Source organism: Anarrhichthys ocellatus, unplaced genomic scaffold, assembly GCF_004355925.1.
Source record: "Anarrhichthys ocellatus isolate YVR2014 unplaced genomic scaffold, GSC_Weel_1.0 scaffold12, whole genome shotgun sequence".
Classification (NCBI taxonomy): domain Eukaryota; kingdom Metazoa; phylum Chordata; class Actinopteri; order Perciformes; family Anarhichadidae; genus Anarrhichthys; species Anarrhichthys ocellatus.
Window position 1 is genome coordinate 8,502,254 of NW_022280042.1, and position 12,987 is coordinate 8,515,240.

Genomic DNA, 12,987 nt, shown 5'->3' on the forward strand with positions numbered 1-12,987 from the left:
TGTAATTTCCGCGCGCCGCGTCGTCAGTGTTTTTGTGGCTCCTGGGGGAACGCAAAGTTCAGCTGCTTCCCTTCCACAAGTTACAAAGATATCTCCGTCCAGCTCCGCACAAACGCACTAACAGGATTTCAGTCTCACTGTCGAAGTCTTAATCTTTTGTTTAAGCGTCGCTGAGTGTACCAAGCAAGCGTCTGCGCATGCCGCCGACATGTGTGTGGAGTGTGTTTACGCGTACCTGGCCCTGCAGTGGATTAACACGCTTACATGGCAGCCAAAAATCGGTGACTCTTTGCCGTGGTGGCAGATGGGACATCAGTGAGGTCACTTTAATTAGAGACTTACAAGCCAGAAAACAAAAAGATAACTCAGTCTTCCCATGAACCTTTACCCCACTTGCGTCTGCTGTTTCCAGTTATTGGCTTATGGATATACATCCCACACACGAACTGCTTCATATGCGAGCACACTCGCTGTCAACCATGTGACAGCATCCGTGTCTCTACTGCTCGTGCTCAGAGAGGCCTTCATCCATATCTCCTGATTGATTTAGGCCTGCATTTGTTGCACATTAGGGGAATAGAAACCTCACTTAATCAAAGTGTCTTTTGAGATAACGCCCGCAAATGATGTTAAGTGGACATCCAATCTTTGAAATAGACTGGAATCTGTTTGACCTCAGGCAACAACTGATTTGCGTATTGCTAATTAATTGAGCTTGTGCTTTGAATCATGAGGATGGAAATGAAATCAGGCTAGTTACAGGCGTACCAATTTGAATGATGAAAGCAAGCCAAGTGTTAGAGCAAAGCTATCAAACATTATGCAGATGAGTGCGTTAAATGGATTTCTCAAACATTGCCAAAAATTGGGTCCAGTCAGATTCAACTAAACGCATTTTTTTCATCTTGCTTCGGGAGACAGAGGTGTTCTGTGATGATATGAGACAAAAGGTAATGGGCTGCTTGGAGTTGCACTTGGCATCACACACACGAACAAACGGGTATATCCACAACAAAAAGGAAAAGATCAGACAGTCACTCTTGAAGCCAGACGGCCTCCGGGGAATCTCAGCTTCTTACAGCCTTTGTTCGTGTGTGTTTCAGTACGTCCCTGTAACACTTACACTCTTTTTTTTTTTTGGGCAGGGGGTGAATGTAAGGCAGGGATCGCCAAAACGGGAACAACTGGCTTTTCTTTTTCTACTTCATCCGCTTAAGAGCTCAATTTGCTTGTGTTTTCACGGCTGAGATCAGAAAGGCTGCATTCCTCAAGTGACTGGCCATTTAGCTCCAGACATAGGTGTACACACACATGCTTATGTCCACACGCCCTCCCCCAACCATTTGGGCTTTTAGCCTGGTGTGGGTCACATGCCCAGCCCCTCCTGACTTGGGTCAACCCCCCCCCCCCCCCCCAGGGCTTCACCACCACTAGCATGGTCTGCCGTCATTAAACTCCCAATGGATTAGTGGGAGACTCCAGCCCACAACCCAGCAGCCTCCTCAGCCCACCCTGGACGTCCCACTACTCCATATGGGAAAGACATTTAGCAGCCAGGGCAGGACAGAGAGGAACAGAGGTGAGAAAATATGGGGGCGCGACCGAGAGCAGCTCTTAAAATTCTGTTGTCTTGTCGTTTAACAAACGAGAACAGAAAATGAAATGCATGTAGAAATATAATCCATCGAGGGCATTTGGACGTCTATCCAGCAAGGACGCTCTGGCGTCCACATCCCCTGCCCTTCCTGTGAGACTACTCTCAGACAGGATGACCGGTGAGCAGACAGGAACATGGGGGCCACTGGGGGCCCTGCGTGGCCTGAAGATGAGGGAGGCAGTTTTCAGGTAATGAGCAGAACAGCGATTTCATTTTGTCTGTTAACAGAACTCGGGACAACTTTTTGAGGCAAGCTGTTTGGTTTCACCCTGCGTTTTGTTTTGCTTACCATACTTATCCTCTTAAAGACTTTATTGTAGTCAGTCCTCTGGCTGCTGTGGAGATTAGACACTTCTAGAAAGGGAAAAGCAGAGGTCTTTTGTTGGCTGCTGCTCACAAGTCTGCTCACACACCAAACACAGAAGCTCGGGTTCGATATCTTGACGTCTGTGCTGCCTGCTTGTTCTCGGATTTATCTGGGTTTTTGTGTTCTCTGTAAGGCTTGCGAGGTAAACCAGTTTGCTTAAGATAGTTTAGAAATAAATTCCTCTTGACTTCATTGTGCTCGGCGGTCGGATCACAGTCATTGTCACCCAGAACACATGTGAGCTCATCAGCAAAACCAAGGCGTTTACAGCCGACCCGGTCCACTTGACTCTGAATCATTGCCGTCTTGAAGGGCCCTCTTCGTGGCAGGATATGGGAGACTTACGGCTAGACTAACAACAACAGCAGACTATGACTGGTGCTTGCAGATTTATGGCTCAGCAGCGTATTCTTTCTGCACATTACTCGGTGTGTGAGAACATGTGTGGATGCAGTGTGTGTGTATGTCGGAGGCCGATGATGTAAACGGGCAAGAATTGCAGCGCTTTTCAAAGTCTGTACGTGTTGTTTGGGCAGTCACGCTCAGGTTGAGATCCCTCCACGGTCTGCAGAGTAATGTTTCGTGTGTGTGTGTGTGTGTGTGTGTGTGTGTGTGTGTGTGTGCGCTTGCTGTATGCATTCATGTGCTACTCTCATTACCACTGCACTACTCTGGACTGCACAGCTGGACCGGCAAATATGCTCAGAGAGAGTGCTGAGTGATTGCACTCCGTTTGCAGATCAATGCCTTCTCTTCTAATCATCTCAACATCCAGCCACGCCCGGGCCAAGTGTTTTAATTTGGCGCATTTGAAATGGCCCCCCTGCATGCTTTTGGCGGCTGCAGGATTAGCCGGATGAATCAGGCCCCTGTTCAGGACGACACATCTGGGGTCATTAACAGGAATGAGGGGGGTCAGCCTTTTGAAGTTACTTCCTTACTCCTGCCCAATGGGGACGAGGGCTGTTAAATAGATAATGGGTGTCTGGACTATTTTTGGAGCACCTCATATTTAAAGGATTTATTGGTCCATTTCAGCCCCTCTCTTTAACTTCCAAATTTGAGCAGGGAATTACATCTGATTGAACTTAATTTGGGTTGTTCTCTATCGCTTGCACTAAATTACCAGCCCACAAGAGAGCTTTGGTACCAAAGAAAAAGGAACAAAGTCTGTTCCATTACTAAGCACCACGCTGGGTTTGTGGGTCAAAGTGCGTCCTATTACTTGCTTGTAACTATGTCAGACAATCACAAACACTCACACACACACTCCACTCGGCTAACTTCCGCCTTGGATTAAACATGCTGGTTATGATGTTTATCGGCGAGCTGAAAGAGGTCAGATTACAAGCTTTTGTGGAAGTAGGGCATCTGTCCTCACATCATGATAGCTCGCCTGTTCTCTCTGGCTTGGTGGAGTTGGTGCTCGCAGATTGTAGCCTAAAGCCAAACAGCATGTAATTCAAACTGGCCTCATGGTCGTAGTATAGATTTGGAGTCGGGCAACTGCTTTGGTTGACACATATAGACAGCGGCTTCTATTATGCTCTATGCATCGTGTTTTATAAAGTCACTCTGCATATGTGCATCATACAAGCAACAGAAAGGAAGTTTAATAGAAAATACCTGTAACAATCTTTTTTAAAGGGTCAGCTCTCCCCCATGCCTCTGTGATGTCTTGAAAATAACTTCAAAGATTATAACCAATCATGAGACAATCTACATACAACTTGACATAGGTGTTATATGCATCATCCTCCCCCACTCCATCTTCCCGGCTCCCGGTGTAAGTAATCCATGCTGTCATTGTGACTAAGGTTTCCCACTGGGATGTCTTCCTCAGTCTCTTGTCTCTATCTCACATGTGGGACACACATGCCTGAAAACCATTGAGATACAAGCCAAGGCTTCAGCGAGATGCTCTTAAGGACCGATGGCTCCCTCATTGCTAACTGCTTCCTCTGACCAGAGGTGAACATGTGGGTAAATCCTTCCAAATGTAGTGGAACGGCTGGAGGGATGAAAGAGGAAGCAAACATCTTTTTCACAGCAGTCGGTCAACAAATATTGGAATGAAATATGACTTTAATGGAATACTGAATGCTTTGGCCTCTTGAGCTCTTTTTCTGTGGCATGTGTGTCTTGTTGATAAGGTTAAAGGTCGGTCACAAGAGCGAACACCTTTGTAATGCTACCCCGCTGTAACGTGCATGACTGATGTGCATGACTTTTACAGCTCTGGACCAACCCCTTCACCAAACGTGTCTAGTTTAGTTCCCGGGAGTTTGCTCTCTCTTCATTTGGGTCACGTCTATGAGGGTCTCCTTGCATGTTTTTTGCAAAACAGATCTAAGAGGATAAGAGTGGCTTAGCGTTGGGTTAAGCTAGGCAATCATTCAGTGGGCGTCCATAAGTGACTTGCTATAAAAGAGTCTGGGAAGAAGAATGGAGTAACTCCCCCTCGAAACATCCAAAGATGCAGGCGGTCATTGGCATGAGAGCACTGATTAAAATAAACAAGCATCTACTTTAATGGAAAGTGTCACATTTGGAGAAAAGGTCGCTGAGGACAGTGTGCTATAAATCTGAGATGGCACGCAGAGATCTCTGATCGTGCAGCGAGTGTCCTGGCATGCAGCCTCCTTCTTAGCTCTTCCTGCACGGAGAGTGTTGATTTTAGTGAAGCCAAAGCCTCTTAATCACCAATGAGGAACCCCACGGCTGCATGCACACACACACACTGGCTGACAAAACAGGGGGATCCCTGTCCTTAGTCGTGCTTCATCCCTGCAAGTCCATCCCTGATCCCCATCTGATCCAAGACTACCGGCCTGCTCGCCTCCCAGCAGGGGCCCTCCTCCTTTGGAGAGGGCTTAACATGGGACATATGGGAAAGTCTTTGCCTGCCAGATCACTGTCTTTGCACAGAGCCGGTGTCGGATAATGACACACTGGAGACACTGCAGGCAGAAAATGAGAACAGGAGATCTGCTGTGCGGCTGACTCGGTAACCCGGCCACGGGACACACCACACTGTCTGTCCATTGAGCGAAAAGCACTCAGGCTTATATGATGACTGCATGGCCTATTTTAGCCTAGAGACCCACATTTCAGCAATAGTGTCTAGGTCACTTAATTGCGCTGTGAAAGCAGAGTGCTGGGTGTGCATTCAGATGTCCCTCCATATGGAGCTCAGGGACTTCTACTCAGTGTTTCTGGCTTTTTTCCGGAGAAACGGTCATGCTAAAAATGGAGAGAAACTCAAGATGGGGTAAGTTTTGAGCTCATAGTTTCAGCTTTTGTGGGAGGTTTGGAGTCCTTTGATCATTTTCCGGGCTGTGACGGAATGTGTCATTGAAGGCTCGCGCTGTAAAGCCACTGCAGTTTCAATGAATAGATCTAGTTTTGAATGAAACACTCCTTCGTTTGAAGTCTTGATGTCATTGTGACTTTTGGCAGCTAAGCCGTAAATAAGAAGAAGAAGAAGAGAGGAAGTTTCTTATATGTTAACTGTAGTTTTGTCAACCAGTCAGCTCCAGACAACACACAGCATTTCACCTCTAACTGTCCCTGTGTGTTCTGATGATGCATCATTTTGTTCACCTCCATGGCTTGCCGTCACATCAAAGCTGTAGACGTGTGTGTGTGTGTGTGTGTATTCTGTGTGTGTGTGTGTGTGTGTGTGTGTGTATTCTGTGTGTGTGTGTGTGTGTGTGTGTGTGTGAGAGAGACGGAGAGGTTTACCTGAAGTTCGTCAGGCCTGCAGGCTGGGAATTGATTGGACCCTTAATTGTATTTCCTGGACTGCTGACGAACGCCACGTTTGAAATTCAGCATGTGTTGCGTCAGGGTCAGGGGAGTCAGAATTTGCTTTCGCCTCCACATACGTGCCCTTAAACCGCACACACACACACACACACACACACACACACACACACACACGTCCTTCCTTCCCTCAATGATGTTTTCAATAGGTCCTTGGCAAGCACTTTGAGATTAATCACACTATCACTCTGAGCAAGACTATGTTTTTATGTAAAGTAATGCTCTGTCATCTGAGAGTTATAATCCATCCATCATAGGCATTTAGTAGACTCTCTCACATATAAATAGGTTTTAGGAGGCTGAATTTACAGTACTGACAAATGACATTGTTTATTTGATGGGATGTTTTGCTGGATGCCCATTCTGTTTTTAGCAGGATTTACTGCTTAGATTTCATTACTTAATTGTACCTTGATGCTTTTGGAATCACTTCATAATTGGATCTCTCATACATAAATGCTAATTATTATCAGTGCTTTGATAGAAAAGGAGTGCTGTTAAATAGCGTTGTAAGCGCTCTGTTGGTATTAGTAATCAGTGCACCATCGATAGTGATTACTCGGAGGTAATTGTCCAAATTCTTGTTTGTGTTGTGATGATAACTAGTAGTTCAGGCACAATCCTTTGTTCACCTCACCACACAGCTAGACACATATTTGGAGTGGATGAATGTTGTTTAGAGGATTTCCTGATGGCTACGTTTTTTTACCCAGAATAGAGGGAATCTTCCTTCCAAATGGACCTAGTCTTTCCGTCCACATTAAGTATCTCTAGTCCCTCAGCACCACTGCTCAACTTCAGAGTCTTTCAGTGCTCTTCCTCTGCCGTCAAACGCACCAAAGTCTGTCTAGTGAGAAGCCGCACATCTGTGCTTTATGTGACTTTGAAATGGAAGCGGTATGGAAAGTGATGCAGCTCCGTGGGGCTGTTTAGAACCACAAAGGGTTCTTTCAGGTGTGCTAGAGTGCCACAGATCCCTGAAAACAGACCTCAGCCCAAGCCCCCCCCCCCCCCCCCCCCCCCCTCCCCAGCCCCCCTCCAGCTACAACATGAGGAAGCAGGCATCAAAGTGTTTCTTACCATCCTGCCACTCTGTAATGCAAAGGCCATTGAGGTCATGCTGGGAAGTTTGTTCTGCAGGTTTGGCGCAAAAAACAAACGCTGATATTATTCATTTAATCTTAGCCTCTCTGGCTTATTTGGCACATGTTGTCATTTATGCCGCATTAGAATAATTCTGACTCCATCTGTTGCCTTGGCTAATGATATTTCAGTTATTTCTCTTTTCAGGTCTAATTGGAAAAGTCCCACATTTACATATTCGCCCTGCTTGTGTCCACTGGCAGCGTGTTACTGATTTTTAGTGCAACAAATCAACCACATAGTTAACAGGAGAGCAAACAGTGAGCAACTAAAAGCACATATGTACAATATCTATCTGCAGTGCTAGTGCTCATATTATTCAGGACCTGTTTGATTAGCCTACTGTGGTAACCTTCATCACTGCAATGGTTGAGTGGGTGTTCCTTTGTGAAAATCACGGAAAACAGTACAGATGGACTTTAAGGATGAGGAATTTGAGAAATGGGTTAAAAATATATATTGTGATATATTATGAACAGAGGACTCTGTAAATTCCTTTAAACCAGAGTTAGTTTCTGCAAGATCATCAGGGATTTATCTTTCAGAAAAACAGATGCTCACCTCTGTGACCTGAATGTCATTATAATATACTAGAGACTCGCACCGAGGCTCTATCTGAAGGTGGTCACCTGCCCAAATCCCCTCAGTCCAAGACCTACCCCTACTCGCATGCTGATCATGCCTGTCAGCTAGTCCTTGACCCGGTGTCAGCGTCTCCGGACTTTAAAGCTGTCTGTGTCACGTCCTCTTTGCTCTATAGGTTGTGCTGATTAAGGCCAGCATTTAAAGCAGGAACTGGAGCAATCTGCCACCAGCTCTGTCTGCTCGCCCCTTCGACTGTTCAGTCAGCAGCTAGCAGCCTGATTACAGCCGGCTTTATGGCTCAGCCTGGACAGATGGTGCAGCTAGCGCCGCCCTGCCTGCCTGCGCTCATTCTCACCCACTCTCACCACAGCCAGGGCCGATCAGTGCTGAACTTGGGAATGATAAGCATGGATAGAACCTATGCATGCTATATTGATAGTAGTTGATAGTGATTTAAATCACTAAATAATGTGTGGTAAATCAGTATACTTGGTGTTTTCTTGAGACTGAACATTACAGCACCTGTAGTATTACTGATATTACAAATACAGCATTGTACTGTAAATAAAGCTGTTACCAGCTCCTCTTCAAGCACCATGACAATTCAAACAAATACTGAATATTAAATACGTTTTAAACAATTGCTGTAATTATTTGGCTTTCAGTTTTTGGGTTACATTAAACAAACACGATGTTAAGTGTTAATTAGTGAGCTTCAGAGGTGCCGGTAGGTCGATTTTGTAACATTTGGACAGAGCCAGGCGAGCAGTTTCCCTCTTTTTGCAGTCGTTATGCTAAGCTAAGCTAACTGGCTGCTGGCCACAGCTCCATATTTATAAGGGTGGTAATTTTCTCATTACAAAAGTGCAAAAAACAATCCATGCGTACTGTTGATTAATTGCAGTCTCTTCATTTGTGCAAATGCATTATGTATAAATGTGTAGAGGACTTTCAGAAGTTGGTTGAACTCTCTTTGTGTATGATTCTTACTCTTTGGCATTGGTTTGACAGTAAGACAATAAGAAGTCATGAGTTTGGGACTAGAAAGAAAAGGAGGAGATTGTTCTTGCGAATGTGAATGATATGCGACAAGCCTGGTGAATCCCAGTCTAAAAATCATCATTTCCAACCATGATCGTCCATTTCATCTGAAGTCTTTCCTTTTTTAAAAACTATTAACCTTGTTGAGATTTCAAATCTCTTTTTTGAGAACATACTGGTCCTTTGTTTAATTTCACTGGGAATCAAACCAGTGTCATGAAATTTAGAAGATTCCCAACTGACTATGTCAAAGCCTTTCTTTTGTCAAGATTCTCCTTCTTAACAATGCCTGGCTGTCACTCATCCGCCAGTGCTCCTGAATGTCAATTTTACATCATCCCAGCTGAGTCCAACATCACCTTATGGAGCTGATCTGGTGCTGTGGTTTACACAATCAGAAAGTGAATGCATGTCGGGTTAAAGTTCACCCTGCAGCTCGAGGGATGAAGATGGTATGTGGCTCTTATTCAGATGGAAATAGGCAGAGGCATTTCTCACATGCACTGTTTGCCACCTGTGTTGCATGCAGCTTGCGGTGTTTAGCAGCACAAAATAGAGGCTGAGATTGTTTTGAGCAGACCAGGACTTGATGGCCAAGGTCACCCGCTCGGTGTTTGCTGCTGTGATTGCACTTAATTCAAGCCATCAGCAGACACGCATACGGCCGCGTACAGACACACGCCTACAAAATCACAAACAATAAGGCAGTAAGTACTATGTTTGCACATTTTGTACTCAATCTAGTCATTTGGACCGAGCATAGTGAACTGAGCAGAAGTTGGGATTCAATCCCAAAAAAATCCCATCATCCATCTCTGGCACTGATTCAGTCTCATTCTCTTTTCATTGTCAGTGTGTGTGTGTATTTGTGTGTGCATGCTTATTTTTATCTGATGTGAAGCCAACAGGTCCTTCAAATTAAATGTCAAATGACTTTGTTTGTCCATAACCTAACAGCGATGTCATGTGTTCTGTGTGCAGGATGGAAGAGACGGTGTGGTCGCTGCTGCAGAATCAGGGCGTCGTGGAGCAGACTGCTGTGGACACGGTGGACATCATGAAGGCCTACAGGGTAAATTAGTCAACTGTGGTCATTCAACAAGACTAAAAGGACAGTGGATGTCTAGAGAGTAGAGTTGTTCTGAGACCAGTATTTACGCTACGCGGGAAGAACAACAACACGTGTCCTCATCTCTGTTGAGAGCTGCAAGCTCCCGGATCTGCAACTTTAACCTGAGCTGACAAAATGTCAGCAATTTGGCAATGACTTGTACTGGAATATCTGTCAAACTAAATAATGGAGGTATACAGCTGTTAAGAATGTGATGTTAAGAAATATATTGTTTTTAACACACTGGTATAGGCAGATCCATAAATTCAGTTATCAGAATCGCTATGGCAGTAATCATTTGGTAGCTACAGATATCTTTGTTTGCGTCTCATTCTGCAGCTCAGACGGTGTTTAATAACGCTAGGCTGAGCCAAGGTGAGTGCGTTCATCGCTGTCCCTGTTACATAAGAGAAATAGCCGCTGGGATTGAGCAGAAAGAATACAGATATTTCTGAAGCACAGGGTCACACTTGACGTGTTTACACGGTGCCGCAGCAACAAAATGCTGTTGCCTCAGTCTGTTTGTCATCAGTGGGGTGTGATTCACTCCCAGCTCTGAGAGACTTAACTATAGAAAACAAAGGTTTTCTTCCAACTATGTGTTGCATTCATTTGTAGACTTACCATACTGTATCCAGCCTCAGATCACACATCTTTCTTTGATGTCACATGAAGCATATGATGTCATGACAGCGCGATCCGATGCAACTATCATAGTGTTTATAGTGGGTGCTAATTTGAAACACCGGACAGTTTTATGAAACTAGGAGATCAGTGAGGTAATAAGGAGGTTGACTGAAATCTTTTGTGCCCTTAAAGCAGCGACCAAATGATTGTCTTTAACGTCCAGCGGCACAATGCCTCCAGGGAAGCGAGGAAAAGTGTGCAATAAAAATGACTGCATGAGTTCATCACTCTGAATAAAATACGGAAATAGATGCAGAACATCTTTGAATGATGAGTGCAAATAAAAGTGGGCAGACTAGAAAAACGAGCGCTATAAGAATAAATGTCAGGACTGTGAAACATGGGAAGAGCCGTCATGATAAAAAGCTGATGTGCTGTAAACTGTGCTGAGGTGCAAAGGCTTTATAATGAAAATATGACTAGAGAATATGCAAATAGTGTTCTCTGTGCACACAGAGTCATCCTTTCCTGGGTTCCCCGACACAAACGGATTAGGTTGAGGAGAACCAGAATGACAGGGCGACAGCAGGTGGAATATGAAGTGGTGTGTGGAGGCGTTCAGTAAATATGTTCAACTATGAGCACTAATTCAGTATTATGAAAATAAGTTTGCTTTCAGCAGAATACTTTAAGGCTTCTTCCATTCAAACATGCAGTGTTGACTTCTTACTTATGTCACTTAACCCTTTATGGAATAAACAAGTCCATAAAATTGTGTTTCAGAAGATGTTATGTAAAGAGAATATGTTCCACACTGATATTTACTGCATGTAGACATACCTTGCTCTTATGTTCAGCAGTCACAGAGAATCAACCTGGAGGGTTATTATCATGGTATTCCCAGTAGCTCTACTTCTGCTGCAGCTGCATTCTGTGTGTTCAGCAGACAAACTCAATAACTTGAAAGGGCAGCGGGAGGGACAAGGTTTCCGCCCCTCTCCCTCTGCAGACTCTCTCTGCGGTGATTATTGCCGAGCCCTTTAACGCCGTCTGATGAGTAGTCTCTCACAGCAGACTTCACAGTTCAGCAAACAAAAGCAAACTTAAAACCGTGACTTTAAAGAATTGCCTCGAACTCAATTGTCTGATGGAATCGAGCAAGATTGAAAGCCTAATATATTTTTAGAGGAGACTGGATCAAGCTGAAAACAAAGTGCCCTGAAGGACATTATTTCCAATTCCTGTTAGGAGAAAGAAGTATCTCGTGCTGCATTTGGATACGTAAGAGATGAGCTGCAGCCATCCATTAGTGCGACTAACCTCAGCGTTGTCCAGCACATTAACCACAGGTATCTTCAGGTGTGACAAGTATCTGTCAAAGCTCAGCTAGGAATGACAAATAGCGCGCGTGTGCACCATGATATATCACACTCTATCAACTGAATAACTCATTTCAAGAAGAGATTGCTTCATTCACAGCACAGCACATGTTAAAGTTGTTTAGTTGCTTTTGTTGCTCGTCTTTGTTGAAGTCTTTAAATTGCTTGTTTTCCCTCAACCAACACACTAAAAACAGATCTAAACATATGTAATCTAAAACAAAAAATATGTTTTTGTTCTGCTCATGAAATTTAGATTCTCTTTTGGAAATTTCTCAAACCTTATTTTCTTGTGAGATGATGGAAAGGTTTGACCTCTTCAGAGCTCTGACAGTTCTAATCAAATGAAACATTCTGAGTGTTGTAGAGGTGAACGTCACTCTTTAGTTGAACTTTAATGTTCAGTAAACAACATACTATTAGGCTCTAAAGATTCCTTGAAAAAGAAGGAATAATTTCTTGAGTGTGACACGAAGCTTCGGTGGTAGCCAGGCAATGCCTAATTAGTGGCTTATTATTACCCGTAGTTAATTATTGCAGATGCCGTGAAGAGAAAAAGATAGCTGGCAAAGAGACTAAGGGAGAGAGACACACAGTGAGGGCAAAGAGAGAGAGAAGGATCCCCATCACACAGATGAGATGAGAGCCCTCAAGGTCACTGCCACTCTTTGGAAAACAAGTGAAACATGATTAGGGATTAGGGGATGTTTTGCTGCTCTGTTGTCGAAGCTGCCTCCCTGCTGTCCCGTCTGCCCATCTGATCCTCTCCCCTTTCACTTTCTCTGATTTTTGTCTTTCACGGCTCCTTAACCGTTTTTGCCTCCTGCCCTGAAACATTTGTCATACCTCACTCCTGAATGCTTTCTTCCCATCTGCTCAGGCTTTTACTTGCCAAATGTTCTGTCCTCCCCTTCTCCTGTTTTTCTCCCCCTCTAACCTCGTCTTGCTTTCTGTTCATCAGGATAAACTCTCCGAGGAAGTGCGGAAACAGTACGATGGCCCCGAAGAGAACGGCTCCCCGCCGTCTACTCAGACGGAGCCAGAACCGCCAAACACCGATCCTGATGCCAGCCAAGCAGAAGAGGACAAAGACAAATCCAAACCCCTTCTGGATCGCCTCAAGGCCCTGGAGGTAACTACTGCACCACCTTCTCTTTACTGCTGTCCCTTTGTTTCCTCTCTCTCTCTCTCTCTCTACCTACGTTCCTTCTCTCCGCTTTATTTTTCTTCATTCCCGCATCTTCATTCTTCT

At 44.6% G+C, this 12,987-nt stretch overlaps 1 protein-coding gene across 4 annotated transcripts in view; it reads left to right on the forward strand.

The window, feature by feature from the left end:
- LOC116386305 (nck-associated protein 5-like) overlaps window positions 1–12,987 on the forward strand; it is a 112,421-nt gene that overhangs the window by 68,977 nt on the left and 30,457 nt on the right. For all 4 annotated transcript variants that reach the window (XM_031852400.1, XM_031852399.1, XM_031852401.1 and 1 more), the window contains 2 exons: window positions 9,600–9,690; window positions 12,697–12,867. In XM_031852400.1, the coding sequence (XP_031708260.1) occupies window positions 9,600–9,690; window positions 12,697–12,867 (262 nt within the window). The remainder of the gene's footprint in view (window positions 1–9,599; window positions 9,691–12,696; window positions 12,868–12,987) is intronic.